At 43.8% G+C, this 26,102-nt stretch overlaps 1 protein-coding gene and 1 pseudogene across 1 annotated transcript in view; one reads left to right on the forward strand and one right to left on the reverse strand.

The window, feature by feature from the left end:
• LOC124788595 (facilitated trehalose transporter Tret1-like) overlaps positions 1–26,102 on the forward strand; it is a 59,842-nt gene that overhangs the window by 30,385 nt on the left and 3,355 nt on the right. Inside the window, exon 3 of the mRNA XM_047255865.1 lies at positions 15,680–15,892. Within this exon, the coding sequence (XP_047111821.1) occupies positions 15,680–15,892 (213 nt within the window). The remainder of the gene's footprint in view (positions 1–15,679; positions 15,893–26,102) is intronic.
• LOC124790468 lies at positions 102–219 on the reverse strand (annotated as a pseudogene).

A 26,102-nucleotide genomic window follows, 5' to 3' on the forward strand; every position in this document is an offset into this window, starting at 1 on the left:
CCGCTCTCCCGGTCGTAAGATGCTATTCTTGACCGAAGCCGCTACTATTCGGTCGAGTAGCTCCTCAATTGGCATCACGAGGCTGAGTGCACACCGTAAAATGGCAACAGCGCATGGCGGCCTGGATGGTCACCCAGCCAATTGCTGACCACGCCCGACAGCGCTTAACTTCGGTGATCTCACGTGAACCGGTGTATCCACTGCGGCAAGACCGTTGCCCCATTATTTCCAGTAGGGTCATCTTTCTGATTTTATTGACATAATGTAAAAGTTTATTTTCTGCATTATGTTAACGGTTTTCTGCTAAACTATGATCAGAAAACCTCATTCTTTCTTCTTTAATCACCAGCTTCTCTCATGTTCAGATAACCTAAATGCCACAGCGCTGCCTGACTACCAATATATACTTTTTCACACTGCTTGCACGTGATTTTATGCACAACACTCTGTGTCAAGGGTTTAATTTGTCTTTACTCTTCCTTAAAAATCGATATGCTGTTAGTATTATAAAATGCAGCTCTGTTGTTGCGAAACATATCACCAGGCTTTGTAATTATGGACTAACTGTTGTTGACCAGCGTACAGAAGTGATGTAATTCACGTGTATTCTTTTTTCGTGGTATGTTATCAATCCCGAGCAGAGAGATATCAATTTCTGGATGCGGTATGTTTAATGGTCTGTAGTACAGTTTGAAAGGCTCGTTCAGAATACGACATAGAAGCCGAAAGCCGGTTTGTCACCAAATAAATACCGTTTTGCAGAACGTTAGCAAATATTTTCCTATTTAATATTACTATCATGTTCCGCCAAGCACCGACAACCAATTCAGTTAATGAATATAGTTATCAAAGTATGCTGACCTCTGACAATGCCTTAAAAGATGAAATGGAATCAGGAATTCAAATGGACAACGGCCTATTGTCTTTCACTAGTTTTCAAAAGCAAATTTCTTTCTAAAGAGCACGTAAATAAGTCGTTTCCTGTAATAGTTTTAACAATCGACCTTAAACCTTTACTTTCTCAAAAATAAAAAATAAGACAAATTAATGTTTTGTAAATATAAAATAATAAGAAAAAGATTTGAATCAATGAGAGAGAGCACTAATAATGACTGCTGAATATTGCATATTAAAAACTCTATAATAGGAATCAGATATAGAAGCCCAAATCAAAGTCAGTGGATTGAAATAGATAAGGAATGTCTTCAGTGAGCCACTTAACAGGATTATCATGAGACTGGAAGAAAAGCTTCTTACTAGAAGGCGACCTCTCGGACGATCACGTATGCCACGCCGACCTTTGTGGCCGAGCGATTCTAGGCGCTTCAGTCTGTAACCGCGCTGCTGCTACGGTCGCAGGTTCGAATCCTGCCTCGGGCATGGATGTCTGTGCTGTCCTTAGGTTTAAGTAGTTCTAAGTCTAGGGGACTGGTGACCTCAGATGTTAAGTCCCATAGTGCTCAGAGCCATTTGAACCATTTTTGAACGTATGCCACATACCTAGACAAACAATTGGGCTCGTTAGAGACTGGAAAACTATTTTTAAAGCAGAACAAAGTGGCACAATAATGTTCCTTCTGCAGCGATGAGGATCCATAGCAGATTAAAAACTCTCTGAACCATCTTGCAAAATGAGAACGATCGCTGTCCTACTGGAATAAAACTCCAGAAAGGGTGTCATTTGCAGCTCCATATCGTCCTCGGTGTAGCTGACGTTGTAGGCGGCACCCACAGTTCTGAGCAGCCGAAGTCGTACTAGATAATCAGTAGTGCCCACATTATCACACAATATTGTGATGTGGTCTGAAGCTACATGATTCATTCTCGGGATAACATTTACTCCGAGAGCGTCTTACGTGTACTCGGTTATTAATATTCAGTGCTGAACATCAGAAAAGACTGTTCCCTTAAAAAGCCATATCATTGTCTGTATCGGCAAGCCTATGAGAAGGGATAGGTCCTTTGTTTGGCGTAAATGCTGTCATTCGTATAGCAAGATCTGAGCACACAAAAGCCGGCCCTAGTGGCCGTGCGGTTCTAGGCGCTACAGCCTGGAACCGAGCGACCGCTACGATCGCAGATTCGAATCCTGCCTCGGGCATGGATGTGTGTGATGTCCTTAGGTTAGTTAGGTTTAATTAATTCTAACTTCTAGGCGACTGATGAGCTCAGAAGTTAAGTCGCATAGTGCTCAGAGCCATTTGAACCATTTGAAGCACACAAAACACAAAATTGTCCTGTCTGACGTCGGGATACCTACAATAATGTTCCAGTTTTGCGCCAAGGTAGATGATGGATTCTTTATAGAAGTCTCATTTCGTAGCCAGTTGTCAAGTTTAAGATTCATCTGTATTTCTTTGTACGAGCTCGTTTCCATTATATCTCATATGAGCTTTAATTTCATGTAAAGATAACCGAATTAGCTGAGGCTGAATATACGCCAATATTCAAGAAGCATAACGTATAGTGTTGTGTTGCATCTAACTGGTATAGGTGACGTCTTCCGGTAAGTTTACGGTAAACAGACAACGATAGACGACAGTTAACAGTTTTCCTCGGTTTCTTCACCGGAGTTACCAAAATGAAATTTCAGCTAAATTAGGTGTCCTTCGCTACTTTGAATATTCGTTCTAAGGTTGCATTTCGTCTTGTGGGTGCTTATCAAATAAGTATACTATGTAACCAAAAGGGATAGGTCCTTTATTTGCCGTCCATACTGTCATTGGTATTAGAAGATCTGAGCACACAAAATTTTCAAGCCTGACACTGGGAAATACTTGGAAATGCAATTAAGCTTGCTCATGCACCCAGCGCTTTGCATGCTATTCTGTCTAGAGCTCCCGCCTACTACTATCACAACCATATCTCTTGTTAGGTGTAGAAAAGTTCCACAGATAACGGTAGCTAGTTCTTCATTCACAGTTGTAATAACAAACTATGTGGGTAATCGGAATTTTGCATGAAATGAATCTCATAGATATCTAGCCAAGTGCAAGTAAAGACACTGAGCTATATCATCTCTAAACCAGCACAGTTTTTTCTCTTTTGATCATTTAAGTATTTCCTTTTATACGACAAGCATATACGAGTACTGGTCCAAAAATAAGCATTGCACTCATTTACAAACCGTTGTAGGTGGTGGACCGGAAGTAAGTAGCCCGAATGTTCTTGTAAGCTTTATCCACGACACTGATACGGAGAGAAGAAGAGCTCCAAGAAATTCCAAGAGAAAAGGAGCACTGTACAGTTTATCCTGATGCAAACTTCACTGTAGTCACTTCTCAGGTCAGTATACGATTTATAGGTTAAATACTCAAAAACCACGTGCATACTTCGGAACACTGCGTGTTTTGTGATGCCAAGGTACAGGACCACATGATGCATTCCCAATTAAATGTCGGTGTTGAGCAGCTGCTGTGATGTCGAAACCAAGTTTACTGTCTTTGTAAGGGAAGAAAAGGCTCTACAAAAAATGGTTCAAATGGTTCTGAGCACTATGGGACTTAACATCTGTGGTCATCAGACCCCTATAACTTAGAACTACTTAAACCTAACTAACCTAAGGACATCACACACATGCATGCCCGAGGCAGGATTCGAACCTGCGACCGTAGCAGTCGCTTGGTTCCGGACTGAGCGCCTGAACCGCTAGACCACTGCGGCCGCAAAGGCTCTACAAACAGATAATGCAATGTGCAAATTACTCTTGTGATGCTGGCAATAGAGGACTGTCGATCTGTCGGGCTGAATTTTTCAACGAGGTGCCAATACAAAAATGTGAGGGAAGGAAAAAAAAATAATGGCAGTTAATACACTGTGGGCCGGCTGGTGTGGCCAGGCGGTTAAAGGCGCTACAGTCTGGAACCGCGCGACCGCTACGGTCGCAGGTTCGAATCCTGCCTCGGGCGTGGATGTGTGTGATGTCCTTAGGTTAGTTAGGTTTAAGAAGTTCTAAGTTCTAGGGGACTGATGACCTCAGATGTTAAGTCCCATAGTTCTCAGAGCCATTTGAACCAGCCAATACACTGTGGTGACAAAAGTCATGGGATAGCGATACGTACACATACAGGTGGCGGTAGTATCGCGTACACAACGTATGAAAGAGCACTGCATTGGCGGAACTGTCATTTGTACTCAGATCATTCACGTGAAAATGTTTCCGAAGTCATTACAACCGCACGACGGGAATTAATAGAATTTGAACGCGGAATGGTAGTTGCAGCTAGACGCATGGGACATTCCATCTCGGAAATCGATAGGGAATTCAGTATTCCCAGATGCACAGTGTTAAGAATGTGCCGATGATACTACATTTCAGGTGTTGCCTCTCAGTGCCGATTATACCACATTTCAGGTATTACCTCTCATCACGGACAACGCAGTGGGCGACGGCCTTCACTTAACGATCGAGAGCAGCGGCGTTTGTGTACTGTTGTGATGCTAACAGATAAGCAATACAATTGAAAAAGGGCAGAAATGAAAGTGGGACATACCAAGAATGTATCTGTTAGGACAGTGCTGTGAAATCTGGTGTTAATGGGTTATGTCAGCAGACGACCGACGCTAGGCATTTGCTAACTGCACGACATCTCCTGCAGCCCCTCTCCTGGGCTCCTGATATACCGATTGTACACTAGACGATTGAAAAACCGTGGCATGGACAATGAGACAGATTTCAGTTGGTAAGAGTTGATGCTAGTGTTCGAGTATGGTGCAGATCCCACGGAGCAACGAACACAAGTTGTCAATAAGTCACTGCGCGAGCTGTTGGAGGCTCTGTTGTGGTGTGTACTGTGTTTACATGGAATGGACTGTGTCCTCTTGACCAAGTGAACCGATTGTTTACTGGAAATGATTTACAGCCATTCATGCACTTCATGTTTCTAAACAATGATGCCCCATGTCATTGGGCCTCAATTGTCCACGATTGGTTAGAAGAACATACTGAACAATTTCAGCGAATAATCTGGCCACCCAGATCGCCCGACATGAATCTCATGGAACATTTATCGAGAGGACAGTTCGTGCACAAAATTATGCACAGGCAAAAGTTGTAGCCACATGGTCTGTCTTTGAACTAGTCACTGGAAAACGCAAGAAGAAACTTCTGAGTGCGGTATGCACTGTGAGTCTCTGATACCTTTTTATTCGATGACACATCTCAATGAGGTGACCGTGATGAAGCAGAGTGACTGTGAGTCGTAGTCTAGCGTCTGTGTGCAGACAGGCCACAAGCTGGACTGCTGCCTGACGTTCACAATAAAAGTGTATGATAGTCTGATAACAAGTCTAAAGTTAAAGGCCAATGGCCAATTAAGCGAAGGCTCTTAGTAATCTGGTTGGGCCGCGCGGGATTAGTCGAGCGGTCTAAGTCACTCAGTCATGGACTGTGCGGCTGGTCCCGGCGGAGGTTCGAGTCCTCTCTCGGGCATGGGTGTGTGTGTTTGTCCTTAGGATAATTTAGGTTAAGTACTATGTAAGCTTAGGGACTGATGACCTTAGCAGTTAAGTCCCATAAGATTTCACATTCATTTGAACATCTAAATCTGGTTGGATACTCTGGAGGACAGCGCAAGCAACGTGGTCCTGGATTGGCGGCTGGACTGCTTCTTGATTTGGCTGATGATCCAACATATTCGGTGACTGGGACAGAACAGGTATGCTTTGGCTATATGTCGGCATAAGTACTGTAGGGGCGGAAGAGTATGCCGCGGCCTACTTGGCGACACGCAACTTAGGTGGTGCATGTAGTGCCGTGATTATCACACCACATACTGACGATGAAAACGCTGTCTGTTTGGGACGTGGTGCCGCTGCTCGCTAGTTTACTATGGTAACAACCCGTGGCTGTTGATGTTGTTCTGTGCTGTTGTCTGTGTTTCTCAATGACGTGGCGCTCGGAGATTCGCATTGTTACTGTTCCCTTTCCGACTGTTGTGTTCGTTCCTTGATGATGTGGCGCCGTCAGACTCGCGACTCAGCAACCCGCAGAAATGGTCTATGAATTCCGCGAGTCGGCAGTGCATCTTTCCCTCCCCCAGAAAACAGACTGGCAGCCATCACCACAGCTTGAGGTCTGCTGCAACAGATGTTAATCATCGAGGGCGTCGTCCAGGGAACCCGATCGTCGATGGCTGGTGGTGAGGGAGCTGCAGACGTTGACGGCGTCTCGACCGCCTGCTGTGGCAGGGGCTTCATTGTGAAAGCCTGAAAAATATGCATCTGTAAGAAAAGTCTGTTAGAATGGCTGTTCTGTAGCTGCAAGACGTGAGGCCGAATTGTACCATCAAAGATCGCAACGAATGAGGAAAGACAACTGGAAGGCCAGGAGTTTCGTGGGTTACGGTATGTTGCATACCGGTGAGCATGATCTCCTGTCGGAGGGCAGAGAGTGACCTGACGTGCCAGGAACGCTGCGTTCGTGAAGTTGTGTTTGAGGAGCACAAGGAAAGACTGTAAAGAAGTTCCAGAGAGACGTGAAAAACGTTGCAGAACGAGTGGCGTGCGCTGGAGTATGATAATCGAGAGAACCTGTAGGAATCTGGGAGTGATGTGTGCTGGAGCAAGAGGCTGTGCACAAGGACAGAGCTGTCAACGAGTGGCACTAGGACAGAGACTGAAAGGCATTACGCCGGTAATGTGTGGGAAGGTAGCAGGATTACTCCGTGGGTGAGGAAGCGTAGGACTCAAGAGTTTGGAGCACCGGAGTGAGGAAGCCAGCACATTGTCGCATGGCACCGAAATGTATGGAGAGCACGAAGTGCTGTGCCACCCTCCGAGGTAGGCTGCATCTTCTTGGCAAAAGCACGAAGCGATGGAGGCAGCATCAGGCGCATCTGGGAGGATAGTGTACGGACAGTACAACTCAGGCAGGCGAACCAACCGTTGAGTGCTGAAAATGATGGTCTCGGTAAGTTTTGGTCACGTAGATTGTGAATATGGTTGCAGCAGCCACATGGCCTGGAAAAGAAAAAAAAAAAAAGTGGTTCAAATGGCTCTAAGCACTATGGGACTTAACATCTGAGGTCATCACTCCCCTAGACTTAGAAGTACTTAAACCTAACTAACCTAAGGACATCACACACATCCATGCCCGAGGCAGGATTCGAAGCTGCGACCGCAGCAGCAGCGCGGTTCCGGACTGAAGCGCCTAGAACCGCTCGTCCACAGCGGCCGGCGCCTGGAAAAGGAAAGCATTGTTTCACTGGAGGCAGGAGTAAAACATGTGATTCTGTACGCGCAAGTACCATGATAAGAGGGTCCAGTGAGGGATATCACCTCAGAGTTTCTGTGTGTGCAAACATTGGTCCAAGCAATCGTCTGGCTTTTTACAAGTGGGAAACTACAGTAGTGCCGCCTCAAGCCCAGTGGCTGGTTGGTACATCGTTGTAGATGGCTGCCAAACTCTGGTGTCTTGGCGATACCAGTGAGCTTCTTCAAGATGAGTTCATGTGCTCGTTACATGTACTGTATTGTTTAGTGAGAGCACTCAGATGGCCACGGTTGTTCGACCACGGTCATACTATAATGGCGACCAAGTACAGGAGAAAATGTTCGCCGAGTACCGTCTAGAAGGCTAGTTATGAAAAATTTTAAATGAATTGTGTGTATACCAAAGAAAAGGTTAACTCCATCGCTAATGTCTGAGTCAAACATTGTGAAAAAATTTTATCCTCGTTGTCAATCCCTCTTATGACCAGTGCACAGTGCGCATTGAAAGAACAAGCTCACAAGTAAACAAGTGACATTACACACTTTGTTAAGAATCGTAAAAATAAAGACAATGCAGTAGCTGTACGGGCTGCTGTCGAATATGTCATCGAAAACACGAAAGGGAAATTCTGAATTGGTAAGCATTGTCTGGTTTAGTTGTCTGATGTCACTTCCTAATTAGGTGACCGTGATGACGCACAATCACAATAAAAGTGTATGATTGTCTGATACCAAGTCCGTACACTGGAGTCCTCTCAGGCCAAGGTCAGTGAGGCAAAGGCTGAAGGTTATCCATCTGGCAACTCGGGAGTATGGTGTTGGTGAAGGTGGAGAATAAATCCGAGGCTGGAGTCCTCACAGGCTCACGGTCAGTGAGGCAAAGTCTCGTAGTAAACTGACTGGCTGTTCTGGAGGATGGGCCAGGCCATGTGGCCCAGGATTTGCGGCTGGACTGCGTCTTGGTTCCGATGCCGAGTCTGACAAGTTTGGTGACTGGGACCGAACTAGCAGTGGAAAATACAGCACGGCCTACTTGTGGACACATGGCCTGGTGGATGCGAGTGGTATTGGGATTGTCGCGCCTCCTACTGGCGATGAAGACACCGCGTTTTGGCGACACGGTCCCCACTGGTCGCAGGGGCGGCTGCCATAGTTTCTTATGGCAACGATGTGTTGCCGTTGTCTTTGTCCTGGACTTTGTGTTTTGATCGTAATGACGTGGCATCGAAAGGCCTGCATTGATGCAAACAGCATGAGTGGTTTGTATGGCTGGTGCTCTGCGTGACTGAACACCGATGTACTTACATACTAAAAAATATATAAGCACTGGTTCTGTAAACGCATCATGGTGCCTTGCATATAGATGAATGTATATCCATGTCGTACCAATTGATCGCAGAGCATCCCAGGAGTTATCCTTCGAACGACTACCTCAATATTTTTGAGCAATTCTTCATTAGCTTTGTACCAACGGTGAAGCACACAGGACTTTGTTGTGACGGTGTGAAGCTACTTTCAACTGGCCACAACTGTGGATTCTTTAATTCCTCTGGGTGAAGGCTCATCAAACTAGAACACATGAAATATTAGTTCACTTTATTACACAAATGAATAAAAAATTTACTCAACTTTCACACCCTTCTTTGTCACAGGAGTACTGGGTAATTTACAATTGTCATTGAATTTGAAAGAATCACTTGATGCACCTAGTAACAAACTGTTCTCTTGAGTACAATGTTCGTCATTTACAACAGTATAAGTTCATCTGATACTTTAAGGACTCCTTGGTCCTAGACGATGAAGGTGACAGCAGCAGCTGAGGTCACGAACTGGGGCAGAGGTCCTCACAGCTCGACTCTATATAGACCTCAGTGCGAGGGCGCTGCAGTATTGAGGAGAGACCCGTAGTCTTTAGGAGCGCCTCCGATTCGTCGGTTAGGATTGCAGCAAAGGGTCGCCAATGTCTGTGGCGTCTGTGTGCATTGCCAACTATGGTGTGGTATCGCGATCTCTGGACGATACCACAGATTCCATTATCCCTGATAATGAGTTGTCGGTCGCTATAAGATCATTGTTTCGTGGTGAACATTCCGAAAGGGCTGAAGATGTCCTGAACCACGCTCAGTCCAGCGGGCTTGAAATTGTTCATGATGGAACTCACACATTCTACGCGGATATCTATGTGGCTCAATCTCCTCTTGATGGCTTGCAGAGCATCTCAGGAGTCAGGCTTCGAAAGGCTGCGTCAGCACTTTTGCGCAATTCTTCATTAGTCTTGTATCGACGTTGAGCCACATAGGACTTGATTATTTCCCCTGATTAGATGTCTCGCGTAGTAACGTCAGCGATTTGTGGTGAATATTTCAGTGGGGCTAGAGATGTTCCGGAACAACACCCAATTCAGACTTGAAATCATTCATCATGGAACTCACATACTAGAAAAGCAAAGCGTGATGCAACTCCATCCTGCTGCAACTACACATGATCCATGGTATCCTTGTCTTTGAGTTGAGAATTCACATACCCTTCTGAGAGGTATGGTCTGAAGAGGTATGTGATCAAATTCAAACTCATGCCGTAACACAAGAAAAGTTCGTTTCCAGCAATGACACATAAAGGAGACATCTTTAAACGTGAAAACAACTTCTCTCCTGCGTGAACTTTGATATGTCCCGCAGTCAACAGAAAATAAGTCTTGAAGGAGAGACGGCATTTGGAAATTGTGTAAGCAAGCCATGACAGATGGTAATTCGCTTCTCACGTCGTTGTCCGATCATTCTTTCATTAACATTGGTTAAGGTCCTTTTATTTTCAAATCTCCTTTTACGATGTGCATTATCGACCGGCGTATTTGAAGTTAAACTTTTATTTTGTGATTGAGTTTCGTTGGAGACTGCTTATTTGATTGACGACGACGGAGTAGGATTCCTCTCGCCTTGTTTTTACGCCTATTTTTTTGACTGCCTGAAAGAAGCACTTTCTCTTAATCAAATGGGGTTGTTTAAAGAGGTGGAACCTCGGCAAAGCGATTTCTAAACGCACTCGTTGGCTCTGTCATCGGTTGCCATGTTTGCGGACGTCCGTGCACCCACCCACACGCCACAGATTACTCAAGAGAGTAACAGTGTTCGCTTACCTCAATCATGGCTTCACAACTGAAACAATACAGTACCGAAACAAAACAAAACAATACTGAATAAAACGTTTTTCGTCAGATTCAAAGAATGGATACCGTTAAAAATACACTCTAAGGGGGGGGGGAAAAAATACGGCGCACCACGAAGGAATTATCCGAATCGGACGAAAGTTGGTAGATGTGATCTACATGTGCAGACATACAAATGATTCATTCAAGAGAAAGAGGTCCACAATTTAAGCAAGTCATTAACACGTTGGGCCGCGTCTGGCAGTTGTTCGCATTGGCATTGATTAGAGCTCCCGGGGGATATCGTGCAAATCCTCTCCAATTGGCGCGTTAGATCGTCGAAACCTCGATTTGTTTGGGGGCCACTGTCCATAATGCTCCCAACATTCTCAGCTGGGGAGAGATCCGTCGACACTGCTGCTCGAGGTAGGGTTTGCGAAGCACGAAGAAAAGCCGTGTGCGGGCAGGCATTATTTTGCTGAAAAGTGGTAGACAACCACAATATTACTGCACTTGGGAGTGAGGGCGCTTCGGTCGCCTTTTCGTGAGATTTTACCGGTGATATTTCATAGAACACGCTGAACATCTTGGCAGTATATACAGAACTGTCTTGAAATCATTCACAATGAGATGCGTTTTCCTGAGTCATCACTGTACTTAACGTCAACGCTTGTTTCCGGTAACGGCCGCGGAAGGTCATGTGCGTTAATATCGTGGTGGGGTGATAAGCCCAGGGTGGCTTACCATAAAGGATGAAGCATCCCCAACTCTCTTGTGGTTCTCTTTTTAGGTATTCCACGTCCACATCTGCTCGTAGATACGTATCGTCTGTAGGTTTTCCGGCTTTACTTCCCGACGTGACAGCGACGACTCTCCGATGAGGTGCGGGCCTTGTGTTTTGCTATTACTGCGAGTCTTGTAAATATCGCTTTTATTTAGTAATTTGCCCGGCTAAAACTCTGCCCTTTTATGGTTAAGACAGTCTGCGCCACCTTTCGGAGGGAGTGGGGACGTCAAAGAGTCACAAAAGTTCATATTAAGCAGTCGTAAAACACGTAAACGTTCACTTCAGTTAGCGTGTTAGTTAATGCCTATGCTTTCCGCTAGATGGTGCTGACTTACTGCTGAATAGCTTTGGTTCCATAAAATCTTCACTGATTAGTACTAGGTAAATGAAATAAGTACAACACTCTTGTATTTCACTTTCACTCTATATTCAAGGATTAAGATGGTGATGGATGATAGTCTATTTAAAATGTTCCTAACCTGGAGGAATCTAAATAGTCCGCAAATGCCGATATACACGCGCTCTACGTCAAGATTCGCAACTAACGGCACACGACACTTTCAAACTCCACATGGTAATATCCGAATACCGGTACCTCTGAATTCACTCGTATCAGCAGATAATATGAATTTCTGTCGTCTATATGTCCGTAAAGTTCCAATCTAGCTCTAAAGTCCTAAAACTCCCTTAATACTCCGTTGCTACGAACAGTCAGAGATCGTACACTACATGAATTTTAATCTCCGTAATATTCTAACAGTTTATCGTGAATCTTAACACGATAAAGTCCTATCTAATTATTGGCTCGCTGACTGACACGGGTTCCCCGCCCTTTAACAAAACAATCAAGGAAAAAAGGCGGCAATAATGACGATCAGGCCTTTTCATAGGTTTTTCATCACAAGAGTTTAACGTCACTGCCTTCTCCATGACGGAGCTTCCGTGGCTTTGCTGTACTTAGACATTAAACTACTTGCTGATATAATATAATTTTGATCTGCAATTATCGAACTCTGATTCTACACTACTTTCCCATCTAAAAATTCTATTCTTTATTTTAATTATTCTTTCTATAGCTTTTATCACTGTAAACTGAACCGAGGTGTTACAAGGACAAGAAAACGGGACGTAGAATATCGTCGACGTACAGCTGTACTGTAAGGGTGCCGAGGATGACAACCAAAGCGGTCATCCTATGAGAAGAAAAGGCACCCCAGACCATCACTCCTGGTTTTCGAGAAGTATGGCGCAGGTCATCGGGGCTCATTTCGATGCGGGACTCATTACTGAAACACATTTTACTCCAATCAATGGGATTCTAGGCTGAAGACCTGTCTGGAGACGCCCCGGACAGAAGTAGGATACCAACCTGAATGTCGCCCGCTATACATCCCGACAACCAGGAGTTAGGGTCTGGGATACCATTTCTTTCCATAGCATGACCACTTGGGTTGTCATCCACGGCACCCTTGCGGCACAGTGGTTCACCAACGATATTCTGCGACTATTAATCAAATTCAGTGCATATGGCATAGCGTTTCACTTGTGTGACTGGATTCGTGATTTCCTCTCAGAGAGGTCACAGTTCGTAGTGATAGATGGTAAATCATCGAGTTGAACAGAAGTGATATCTGGTGTTCCGAAAGGTAGTGTCATAGGCCCTCTGCTGCTCCTGATCTACGCAAATTATCTAGGTGATAATCTGAGCAGCCCTGTTAGATTGTTTGCAGATGACGCTGCACTTTACCGTCTAGTAAAGTCATCAGACGATCAATTCCACTTGCAAAATGATCTAGAAAGAATTTCTGTATGGTGCGAAAAGTGGCAATTGGCACTAAACAAAGAAAGGTGCGAGGTCATCCACATGGGTACTAAAAGAAATCCGGTAAACTTTGGGTATACGATAAATCGCACAAATCTAAGGGCCCTCAATTCGACTAAATACCTAGGAATTACAATTACGAGCTACTTAAATTGGAAACACCACATAGATAATATTTTGAGGAAGGCGAAACAAAGACTGCGCTTTGTTGGCGAACACTTAGAAGAGGCGACAAACCCACTAAAGAGACAGCCTACATTACACTTGTCCGTCCTCTGCTGGAATATTGCTGCGCGGTATGGGATCCTTACCAGGTTGGATTGACGGGGAATATCGAAAAAGTGCAAAGAAGGGCAGCTCGTTTCGTGTTATCGCGCATTAGGGGTGAGAATGTCACTGAGACGATACGCGAGTTGGGGTGGCAGTCACTGAAACAAAGGCGGTTTTCTTTGCGGCGAGATCTATTAACGAAATTTTAATCACCAACTTTCTCTTCCGAATGCGAAATTTTTTGTTGACACCCATCTGCGTAGGGAGAAATGACCATTATAATAAAATAAGAGATATCAGAGCTCGAACGGAAAGATTTAGGTGTTCCTTTTTCCCACGCACCATTCGAGAGTGGGACGGTAGAGAAGTAGTATGAAAATGGTTCGATGAACCCTCTTCCAGGCACTTAGGTGCGAATTGCAGAGTAACCATGTAGATGTAGATGTAGATGTTGTGTTGCCTTTCACAGCATGTCATTCTGGGTTTAATTTCAGCAAGGTAATGCCCGCCCCGCGCACGGCGACAGTTTTTACAGACTGTCTTCGTGCCTGCCAAAACCTACCTTGGTCTGCTAGGTCGCCAGATCTCTCTGTAATTGAAAATGTATGGAGCATTATGAACTGGGTCCTCCAACCGGCTCGGGATTCTGATGATCTAACGTGACAGTGCTACAGAATTTAGGGGACATACAACAACTCTAGCAATCAATAAGAAGTTGCATAACTGCTTGCATAAGGACTAGACGTGGACCATTGCGTTACTGACTTATTCAATTCGTAAATCCCTCTCTCTTGAATAAATCATCCATTTCTCTGAAGTTCTATTGATTTATTTGTCTGTAGATGTACGTCACGTCTACCAATTTCGTCCCGTTCGGATAATTCCCTTCGTGTTGCATTGTTTTTTTTTCCTTAGAGCGTATTTCCTCAATTCTACACGGGGGTTCGGATATGATTTAGAGTTACTTTCTTTTACAAATACCGTTCGAACTATGGGCACGTCATGTGATGAGACGATGAACTGATTCTAGTACATTATGCAGACTCTTGATGGGAGTTGAGAACTGTATGTATACTGAAAGGACAATGCTTGTTAGATGTTAAGTAGAGTAACCCATGGACAAGATGGAAGGCTAATGTCATGGTCAAAGATAGAGCACCTGATTTTTATGAAAGAAAGGAGTCAAAATGGCACATATTCTTAACCTTGTAACTGCGGTGTGTTGCCAAGAAGCTCCTGCAGAAAAGACTTATGTACCTGGATCGCTGGGTTCGCTAGTGAAGGGAATCTGCAAGTGTGATCTATCATCATCGCAAAGTCCAGGGACGTTTAGGTTATATCTGAATTGATTATGGTTGACAGATGCATAACCTTTCACGAACTTGAATCGCAGACAGTATTTCCTGCGCAACCCAACCTTCCATTATTCACAACGATTTGGATGTGGAAAAGGTTTGTGCACATCAGGGTTATACGCGATTTGACACAGGTTCAGAATAAGAATACAGTTGACGTCTGTAGTCGTGTATTGGAATTAAGGAATTAAGAGCCATATTTTTTGGAAACATTGGTGACTGGTGACGAATCATGGCGTCACTATCATACATCTTGAAGAAATTGCAGTCCATGCAGTGGAAACATTCTGCAAGTCTCTGACCCACAAAATTACGTGCTGCTGCATCTACAGGCAAGCAAATAATCGCCTTCTTCTCGTACACTTGTGGTATGATCTAATGGACTTGCTTCCACAAAGAACAACCGTTAACAGCAGGATGTGCTGTGACACCCTTACACAAATTATTTGCAGGATTCTGCAAAGTAGACAGGAAAAGTGGTCGAAGCGAGTACTCTTCCAGCACGACAATGCGCAGCAGTACACCAGCAGTGCCACGATTGTGAGGTTAACATCACTGGGTCCGTTGTTGTGTCACATCCACCACATTCACCGGATCTCCCCTCTTGTGATTATGATTTATTCGATTACATGAAGGCCGCACTGCGAAGTAAAAGATTCTAGAAGAATTAATAATTACAGGCAGCTGTCCATGAGAGCGTGCATAGTACCTTCGAACAAACGTTCCTTCACGCAGTAATTGAAGTTGCCAGGAAGGTGGCAGCGGTGTATTGACGTGCGCAGGCAGAATATCGAGAGATCCCGAGTACACTGAATCATGTTCGTTAATAAATAAGGCACAAAAAACTAATTGTAAATCATTTCTGAATGCCCCTCTCAGAAAATAAAGAAGGGCACATGAACTTCTCGTACACCCTCTAGTATCCAGCGTTGCCTTACAACTGCAAACACTAACAGTCGGTGATATAGCTGTGTCAGTATTCTACCCCAGTTGTGAATTCATACTTCTGATCAAAAAGTGTAGATTCACTTCTTGTTTACTGAACGGGTTCCTCATTTGACAGTAAGCTTGATTTCTTCCGTCCACAGTTGATCGCTGACTCGCGGCGACATAAGGACAGTATCAAGGAGAAGATGGGGAAAAAATCGACCAGGAGGGCACTGATGATCGGGCTGGGCCTAATGTTCGCCCAGCAGCTGACTGGAGTCAGCATCATCTCCTTCCATTCGAAAACCATCTTCACGGCCGCCGGCGACACAACAGACTCGACTATCTGCTTCAGTGTCATGGGCATCATGCAGGTGCGTGATCCGCAACACTTCTAATTTGAGAAGGGGTACAGAGACGTTCGGAGAAGTTTAATGTCATGTTTAGACGCCTGGCTGTTTGTTATTCTTCCTGCGAAGTAATCACCCTGGAATAGTGAATCTAACTTTGCACTTCAAAGCACTTTTCTCTAATGCCCAACATTGTTAGTGTTTTGAGACCACGCTGATCTCTTTCAGCAGCAAATCCGTTTTACGCGACTTAAATGATCCAGATTCTATTGTTGGACTTTATCATTTACCGACATTCAACGTAAGTGAGAACGGAGCATTATTTCAATTAGAATAGGGGAGTGAATGTAGTAGGCAGCTCCTGTATCGAAGAACCAGCTTGGCTCTTGCCCATCTGCATAAACAGGAACGGAAAACTTAAGTCAGAGCGCGTGAACGAGATTTTTAACCTCACTGCCGTAGTTACTTACCGCTTTCAACATCTTCGGTAACGTGCTCGGGGGTGTAGCGAATGAAAACAATAAGCAATACTTTGCCGAAGATGAAAGACAATTTTCCGAATGTACAACGGGTTTATCGGTTTCACTTTCTGCACTATGCTGCAAGGACTGTCTATTTGTGGTGTTCAGAGGCTGCGAACGTCGGTTTCTGAAGAGCTCTCTGTCTGGACTCGACTCGACTTAGCTAGACTATCTGTGTAGTACTGGCCGGTATTAATCCTGCAGAGACTTGTGTACATAAATGAAAGCAGATAAAAAAATTGTACTTATAACTTCAATAAACAATTCGAGTTGTGTGATATGATGAGAGGCAAACTGACTTTGTTTAAAAGATGGAGCGGCGGGGTTTTAATGAACTGAGTACTTAATTACTTTTTGTGTAATTTTGAAAGATTTACCTCAGAATGCTACACTAAGTCGTACTTTCGTTGACGTTACGGAACGTAGACATTACAGACATCGTCTCAGTAGACTACGGCTAAAGCTGTCCTCGAAATATTCTGCGAAAAATTAAGCTCATAACACGATTGGAAACTGGGATAATAATTTTTTATATTTAGGGAAAATTTAAAATACCACGTATACAGTTTTTTGGCTTTGCCTTTGTAGATTATTTGCTCATTAATAATTCGAACTAACTCTCGGATGTGACATCTGCATGAAAAATGCAGTACCTAACGGATCGATAAAACTATGAAATCAGTCACGCAACTTCCGACAGAGAGTTTAGGAACATGAGAAAATCCAGTTACCTTGTCTTAAAGAATGAGTATCTTCCACGTAACGTCTACAGCACAACAGGGTCATACAAATTCCCAGTAGCTGAAATAATAAGGGTTTCATGAAGTTTAAGTCTTACGCTGGTAATGGCGTAACTTCTGTTCGCGTTTTTGTGGATGGGTAATACTGGGAGAGAAAAGTGACAACATGGCTGCTCACATAATGAGTAGGGAAGCAGGAATGAAAACAGAAGAAAACGAAGAACTTGAAAACAGGATTGCATTGACCTTGGAAGATAATTCGGAGAACTGATATTACGCAAAAGGAGAAATTATGCCATTTATTGAAGTATGCGGATTCATATGTTCGGCACGATGCAGTGTGCAAACGGAAGTCAAAAATGTTCAAGTATTTGGAATGTGGCGACGAATATAATTACGAATATGGTTATTAAAAAAGGCACACTAACACTGTCAGGGATTTGTACGAAAGAACCACATAGGCCACGTGAAAGATCATCAGAGAGTACGCTAGAATTTTTTACACTACAGGGTTGCAAAACAACCAAAGGACTATAAAATACATTGTTGAAATGAACAGTAATGGCACAAATAGTTGTGAAAATTGTGTGACGCCTGTAAACGTTAGTGCCAGAAAGTAAACTGTTCCAGGGGAAAGGAGATACAAAAACCGTGTCAAAAAAATCCAAATTGGGACAGGATGGAGCAACATCTTCGAGTGTTTAATCGACAGGTTGCTTCATAGCTCAAATTTTGAAAACTGTGTTTTTCAGAAGCGTCCAAATAAAAACTAAAGAGCAGAAGTAGGTACAGATGGAACGCAGATTTATTGTACAGTATCTTGTAGTATGTCACAGTAGATGAACGTTATTTGTGTTTGTAGAATTTTATCCAACGTACGAAAAATAGAGAAAGTAAAGAGCGAAACCCACGTCCTTAAATTACCAGGAAGTTTCGATCTCCATTCTACATTTTTCTCAAGTGAAATTATCGATTCAGTTGAATAAAATTCGTGGCCGACTAGATCTGGAATCAGTTTGTATTTCATTTTGTACATAAATAGGGTGTACTTTATTATGGAGTAAATGTTGCCTTTGGTCCATCTGGATCATAACCTGATACAGACATGTGGGCGTTGTACGTTATTCATTCTGTTACTTCTCTTCTTCCACCGAACTAAGGGGGGACAGTAGTGAAGACAATGGACACGTAGTTGAGAGAATGGGCGTCACATTACCTCCTAATCATCCTGGCACATACTTCGTGTCCTCCGTACCTCCTCAAAATCGCTCCAAGTGGATGCCCGGTTGACTCCCACAACAAAGTCACGGGCGAGTTATTTTCCCGTCCTTATCCAGTTGCTCTAGGGTCTCGATGAGGAACGGAAGACTCATACCTTTTCTAAGCTTCGTCTCTCCTCAATAAGTTTTTTCCTTCCGAATGAATCGCGAGTTACGTGTATGACGTCATATGTCGTATATATTTCAGTAAGCGTTTGTTAATTTTTTTCGTCGTATAAACTAGACATTAATTTGGTGAAATGCAGCTCAAGACTTTGTTCCTCAACTTAACGACATTTTTGGTATGAAGTTACAGGGGTTACGAGGGAACTACTTGCAGTTGATGTTGGAAGCTAGCGACTACATGGTATAAATTGGCTAATCAGTTATTTTAATTTTTCCGAACGTCTCGGTAGCCCTCAGACTATAAGCTGTTGCTTTCATAGGAATTTTATCGTAACTTTTCAATGTATTTTTTAATCACTTGCACCTTAACATAAGCGGAATTCGTTATAAAGCACCATACTCTGCCAGTTGACGTTTCTTCATTACTCACTAACATGACGTCATTCCAGTCCTCACATAGTGGACGGTTAAAGGAGAGTCGTCGCATAAAAGGTGTCCTGAGCGTGATACTTCGTAAAAAGAGACGTTTGACGGTATTGGGGTCTAGATACAGGACGGTTCCCTGTAAATCACGAAATACGAAAGCGACAATTCATTCAAAGGCGGTCCTCTTCGGTCGTAGTGTATAAATCATTGAGTGGCTTGTACTGCATTTGATCGTTGACCAGTGGCGTGTTCCACTTCGAAAGAAGCAACTAATTAATGGCCAAAAGTAACAGACTTTACCAAAGTACGTTGTTTGAAAGCCGCTGCAACTTCGTCAATGGCTTCCCTTTTGCTTCCTACGACGTGAGGCTAAGCGTCGGGATGAAATTCTAAGACAGCTACAGTGTCTCCTTCATGCTGCAATTATTTTTAAACCAACAGATCAGAAGTATCCAGACAACTGGCAGCGGACGTTTGTTAGTGGGGAGGTCCACCCTCAGCTTTTATGACATCTTCAACTCTACATCTACATCTACATCTACATCTACATCCATACTCCGCAAGCCACCTGACGGTGTGTGGCGAAGTGTATCTTGAGTACCTCTATCGGTTCTTTCTTCTATTCCAATCTCGTATTGTTCGTGGAAAGAAAGATTGTCGGTATGCCTCTGTGTGGGCTCTAATCTGATTTTATCCTCATGGTATCTGCGCGATATATACATAGGAGGGAGCAATATACTGCTTCATCCTCGGCGAAGGTATGTTCTCGAAACTTCAACAAAAGCCCGTACCGAGCTACTGAGCGTCTCTCTTTTAGAGTCTTCCGCTGGAGTTTATCTAAAAGATATTTAGTATTTCGGCCTTTAGTCTGTCATCCTCTGTTGAGTACCATTTTGGTCACAGAGTGTCTGGACATTTTGTTTTGATCCACCTACCGCTTTGACAAAAGACCAAAATTTCTTAGGATTTTCTGCCAAGTCAGTACATAGAATTTTACTTTAGAATTCATTGAACGCTTCTCGCATAGCCCTCCTCACACTACATTTCGCTTCGTGTAATTTTTGTTTGTCTGCAAGGGTTTGGCTATGTTTATGTTTGCTGTGAAGTTCCCTTTGCCTCCGCAACAGTTTTCTAACTCGGTTGTTGTACCACGGTGGCTCTCTTCCATCTCTTACGATCTTTCTTGGCACATACTCATCTAATGCATATTGTACGATGGTTTTGAACTTTGTCCACTGATGCTCAACACTATCTGTACTTGAGACAAAACTTTTGTGTTGAGGTGTCAAGTACTCTGAAATCTGCTTTTTGTTACTTTTGCTAAACAGAAAAATCTTCCTACCTTTTTAAATATTTCCGGGGACACTTCAGCGAGGTGTCTGAATGACTGCGAAGGAGTAGGAGCCTATTGCTCCTCAGCTGCCGAAATTCCAGAACGTAGCGATGTTGGATAATGGGGGTCTGGAGCGAAGTTGACGTTCTGACTCGTCCCACACGTTTTCCGTCATGTCCAAGACAAAGCTCTGGGCAGGCCAGTCCATTTCAGGAATGTTATTGCCCACAATAAATTGCCTCACAGATGCTGATTTATGACCGGGTGCATTGTCAAATTGTTCAAATATGAGTGAATTCTTATGGGACTTAAATGCTAAGGTCATCAGTCCCTAAGCTTACACACTACTTAACCTAAATTATCGTAAGGACAAACACACACATCCTTGCCCGAGGGAGGATTCGAACCTCCGCCGGTACCAGCCGCACAGTCCATGACCGCAGCGCCCTAGACCGCTCGGCTAATCCCGCACGGCTGTGCATTGTCATGCACATACAAACAGCCGTTGTCTCCTAACTATTTGTCCATTGTACATGGTAGGCCACACAAAGCAGCAAAATATGTTCATACCCTTACGTATTTAGCGTTTTCTTAAGTGCAATAAAGAGACCTTAACCACGAAAAGCAAACTCATATCGTAACAACACCTCCTTCGTACTTCACTGCTGGCTCTACACATGATGGCAGGTAATGATCTCTATTTCATCTGCCAGACCCAAAACCTTCCATCGCACTGCCACGGGGTATAGCATGATTTATCACTCCAAGCTACTCGTTTCCAGTCATCCACTGTCCAGTGACATAGCTGTTTACACCACATCAAGTGCCTCTACAGAAACGAGTGGGTAATTGAGGAGGTGCTCGATCATTGTACCGATTATCTTTAAGTTCCTAAGCACAGTCGTTGTGCTAGCTGGGCTCACGAGTGCTTCTTTTCACTGATTTCAGGCAATATTTTACAACTACCGTCTGCAATGCTTGTCGCCCCTGTCTGTCAGTACATTAGGTCTGCCTGATCTTGGTTTAATTGTGGTTGCTCCTTCACGTTTCAACTTTACAATCATGTTACCAACAGTCTATGGGGTAGCTTCAGAAAGGTTGAGAAGTCCCTGATGATGGATTTGTTGCTCAGGTGACATCCAAGGACTAGTCCACATTCGCAGTCACTGAGCTCTGCTGATCGACCTATTCTTTCGCTGGACAAACGATACTTGCGTTCGAAGTGTCTCGAGATTTCCCGATACGCCGCAGCGTTCGCTACTGTATCGAGCTTGTTCGAACAACCACGTGACATTTGACTCGCACGGCGCAAGTGCGAGGGATAAGCAAGAAACTGTAGACTAGCCACAACAATAAGCTGCGGCTCTGCTTAAAATCTGACGATTTCGCGAAGCACTGGAGAAAATAGCATTAAATCGAACCACAGCACGAACAGATGTACAATATGACTCCTCATATAATAACCGTATGAATGGATATATCAACATTTATGCTGATTTTTAAGCAAAGCTAACAAAGACAAAAATGCCGTCCTCCAAAAGATATTACTTGATTGATCCCAGTATAATATTTAATTTGTTTATGAGAGGCGGTAATGATTTACCAAGTACGTTGCAAATGAGCTGTTCAGCTCCTGTTCACATATTAGAGTAAGAGATAAAAGCATTACCGTATTTTAATCAGCTTGAACACAAGACGGCAACATTCAGATGGAACAATCACAGCAATTAATTAAGAATTAAATGCCCACCGAAGATATCGTAATTAAGCGACTGCAATTTTTATCACGAGTATGAATTACAGCGGCAAGAGTTGTCTTGTAGAGAGTACCATGAGACGTCACTAGATCGGTGGACCAGCAAAAGTTCCAGAACTGGACAGAATCATGATTGCAATTTTTATATTAGTTACCGTTGTTATGCATGACTTGCATCCTGGAATATACCTCAGTCCTTGTTTCACACTTAGTTTCATTATTAAAATCCATAGTGCGAGAAAAATGATAGGCTAGAAGGTTGTGATAGTACCAACAATAGTCACTAGATCGCAGCGTAATCAAAAGATGGAGAAAACCAGATTTCGCGAACTGCGACGTAAAATGTCCGAACAATTCGAGTCGTGTTCAGACATAGCCCTACTGACTACACAACCCTTCGTTTTATACTAGCGGATCCGCTTCTCGTGACATCTAGTGGTCAATTCTGCATTGCTTAGCGGTGTTCAGGAAGATTAGGCGCATTATTTTGAACTAAGCCGACTTAGAAACATTCAAAACATAGACGTTTCAGATAGTGTATGTCAAAGAATAACTCCCGCCTACCATATATTCGTTTTGACAGTAAGCGTAGATTAATTTTACTCGCGAGAACACCCGATTTCCCAAAAACTTCGCTCAGTGGAAGAGGGACGAAAATAAGCGATCACGTGTCTCGGCTTACCCGTAGATAGTCGACCGTTTTTGAGAAACGAAGGTCAAAGTTTTCGAGGTACTTTATGTGCCTTTAAACGAGTAAACAATCTGACCGTAGCAGTGGCAAGAGTCTCGGCTTCACACTTTTGCGCCCGTGTTCGGAATCCGATTATTATCTTTTTTATTTGTCTCCTCATGTCCGTAGAAGATTACTACACGAATGTTTTCCAGTTTATATTGAAATAAAGTTGTCCTTATTTGTGTACTAATTGTATGGCTGGTCAATTAATTAAGAAAAAACAATAAATGAATGACAACATTTTTTGAAATTGTTTTCAGTGAACTCCAGTAGTTTATCTCGATTCATTATCAACTGCAAACGCCAGTTTTCTATAAAGTGATCCGTAATGTGTGGTTTGTCTTGAAATTATTGCCAATGCGTGAAACCCTCAGTAATGTTAACGACATTTCTTTCCGAATGAGATTTATACGAAGAAATGCCACTATGGCAAACTTTTCCCCGCGCGATGTTCGTGGTGTTCGAAACGTCAATGTTTTGAAAGTTTCTAAGTCGGCTTAATCCAAAATAATGCACCAAATCTTCCTGAACAAGAGACATAAGAATGAATTATAAGAACTAATATAAGAATTGTTATAAAAATGTAATATAAGACTATGAGAATTTAAAAAGATCATAACCCTAGAAAATACCATACACAGATATACACTGAAGCGCCAAAGAAATTGGTATAGGCATGCGTATTCAAATACAGAGTTATGTAAACAGACAGAATATGGCGCCGCGCTCGGCAACGCTTATATAAGACAACAAGTGTCTGGTGCTGCTACAATGGCAAGTTATTAAGATTTAAGCGAGTTTGAACCTGTTGTTATAGTCGGCTCACGAGTTATGGAACACAGCATTTCCGAGGTAGCGATGAAGTGGGGATTTTCCCGTACGACCGTTTCACGTTTGTACCGTGAATATCGGGAATCCGCTAAAACATCGTATCTCCGATATCGCTGCTGCCGGAAAAAGATCCTGCAAGAACGGCACCAACGACGACTGAACAGAACCGTTCAATGTCACATAAGTGCAACCCTTCCTCAAATTGCTGCAGATTTCAATGCTAGGCCGTCAACGAGTGTCAGCGTGCGAACCATTCAACGAAACATCATCGGATGGGCTTTCGGAGACCAAGGCCCATTCGTGTACCCTTGATGACTGCACGACACAAAGCTTTACGCCTCGCCTGGGCCCTTCAGCGCCAACATTGGACTGTTGATGACTGGAAACATGTTACTGGTCGAACGAGTCTCGTTTAAAATTGTATCGAGCGGATGGACGTGTACGGGTATGGAGACAACCACATGAATCCATGGACCATGCATGTCAGCAGGGGACTGTTCAAGCTAGTGGAGGCTCTCTAAAGCCGTGGGGCGTGTGCAATTGGAGTGATATGGGATCCCCGATACGTCTAGATACGACTCTGACGGGTGACACGTCTGTCTGATTACCTGCATCCATTCATGCGCGCTGTGAATTCCGACGAACTTGGGCAATTCTAGCAGAACAATGAGACTCCCCACACGTCCAGGATTGCTACAGAGTAGCTCCAGGAGCACTCTTCTGAGTTTAAACACTTCCGCTGGCGACCTGACTCCCCAGACATGATCGCTACTGACCATATCTGGGATGCCTTGCAACGTGCTGTTCAGAAGAGATCTCCACCCCCTCGTACTCGTAGGGATTTATGGACAGCCTCTCAAGATTCATGGTGTCAGTCCCTCCAGGACTACTTCAGACATTGGTCGAGTCCATGCCACATCTTGTTGCGGCACCTCTGCGTGCTCGCGGGTTCCCTACACGATATGAGGCAGGTGTACCGGTGCTTTTGTCTCTTCAGTGTATTTTATAATAAATGTATGACCCAGATACAATTTTACAATTAATGTAATGCCCTTGGTCCTATAACTTGAAGAGACATTTTCCAGTAATAATCTTCTACGGACATGGGTAGGTAAATGGAAAAAAATAAAATAAAATGAAAACTATAATCAAGTACCGAGCACGGGGCGTAAAAAGTGGGAAGCTGTAACGCCAACTACTACACCATCATTTAGACTGACAACACGCACTGAAAGGCATGTAAAGTACCTCGAAGACTTTGACCGTCGTTTTCTCAGAAACATTCGAGTTCGCTTTTTTTGACTCATCTTCCATTGAGCGAAGTTTCTGAGAAACTGGGTTATGGCATCTATTCCATGAGGAGCCTGCAATATGTGCAAAGGATGGCAAAGAATGTGTACTGATTTAAGAAAAGCGGAAAAAGTTATGCAATCATGTTACACTAAGCTGGTACAGCCGTAAGAAAATTATTAATACGAGGGCAGTTCAATAAGTAATGCAACACATTTTTTTCTGAAACAGAGGTTGTTTTATTCAGCATTGATATACACCAGGTTATTCCCCAATCTTTTAGCTACACAACACTATTTTTCAACGTAATCTCCATTCAATGCTACGGCCTTACGCCACCATGAAATGAGGGCCTGTATGCCTGCACGGTACCATTCCACTGGTCGATGTCGGAGCCAACGTCGTACTGCATCAATAACTTCTTCATCATCCGCGTAGTGCCTCCCACGGATTGCGTCCTTCATTGGGCCAAACATATGGAAATCCGACGGTGCGAGATCGGGGCTGTAGGGTGCATGAGGAAGAAGAGTCCACTGAAGTTTTGTGAGCTCCTCTCGGGTGCGAAGACTTGAGTGAGGTCTTGCGTTGTCATGAAGAAGGAGAAGTTCGTTCAAATTTTTGTGCCTACGAACACGCTGAAGTCGTTTCTTCAATTTCTGAAGAGTAGCACAATACACTTCAGAGTTGATCGTTTGACCATGGGGAAGGACATCGAACAGAATAGCTCCTTCAGCGTCCCAGAAGACTGTAACCATGACTTTACCGGCTGAGGGTATGGCTTTAAACTTTTTCTTGGTAGGGGAGTGGGTGTGGCGCCACTCCATTGATTGCCGTTTTGTTTCAGGTTAGAAGTGATGAACCCATGTTTCATCGCCTGTAACAATCTTTGACAAGAAATTGTCACCCTCAGCCACATGACGAGCAAGCAATTCCGCACAGATTGTTCTCCTTTGCTCTTTATGGTGTTCGGTTAGACAACGAGGGACCCAGCGGGAACAAACCTTTGGAAACCCCAACTGGTGAACAATTGTGACAGCACTACCAACAGAGATGTCAAGTTGAACACTGAGTTGTTTGATGGTGATCCGTCGATCATCTCGAACGAGTGTGTTCGCACGCTCCGCCATTGCAGGAGTCACAGCTGTGCACGGCCGGCCCGCACGCGGGAAATCAGACAGTCTTGCTTGACCTTGCGGCGATGATGACACACGCTTTGCCC

The sequence above is a fragment of the Schistocerca piceifrons genome, chromosome 3 (genome assembly GCF_021461385.2).
Source record: "Schistocerca piceifrons isolate TAMUIC-IGC-003096 chromosome 3, iqSchPice1.1, whole genome shotgun sequence".
Taxonomy (NCBI): Eukaryota; Metazoa; Arthropoda; class Insecta; order Orthoptera; family Acrididae; genus Schistocerca; species Schistocerca piceifrons.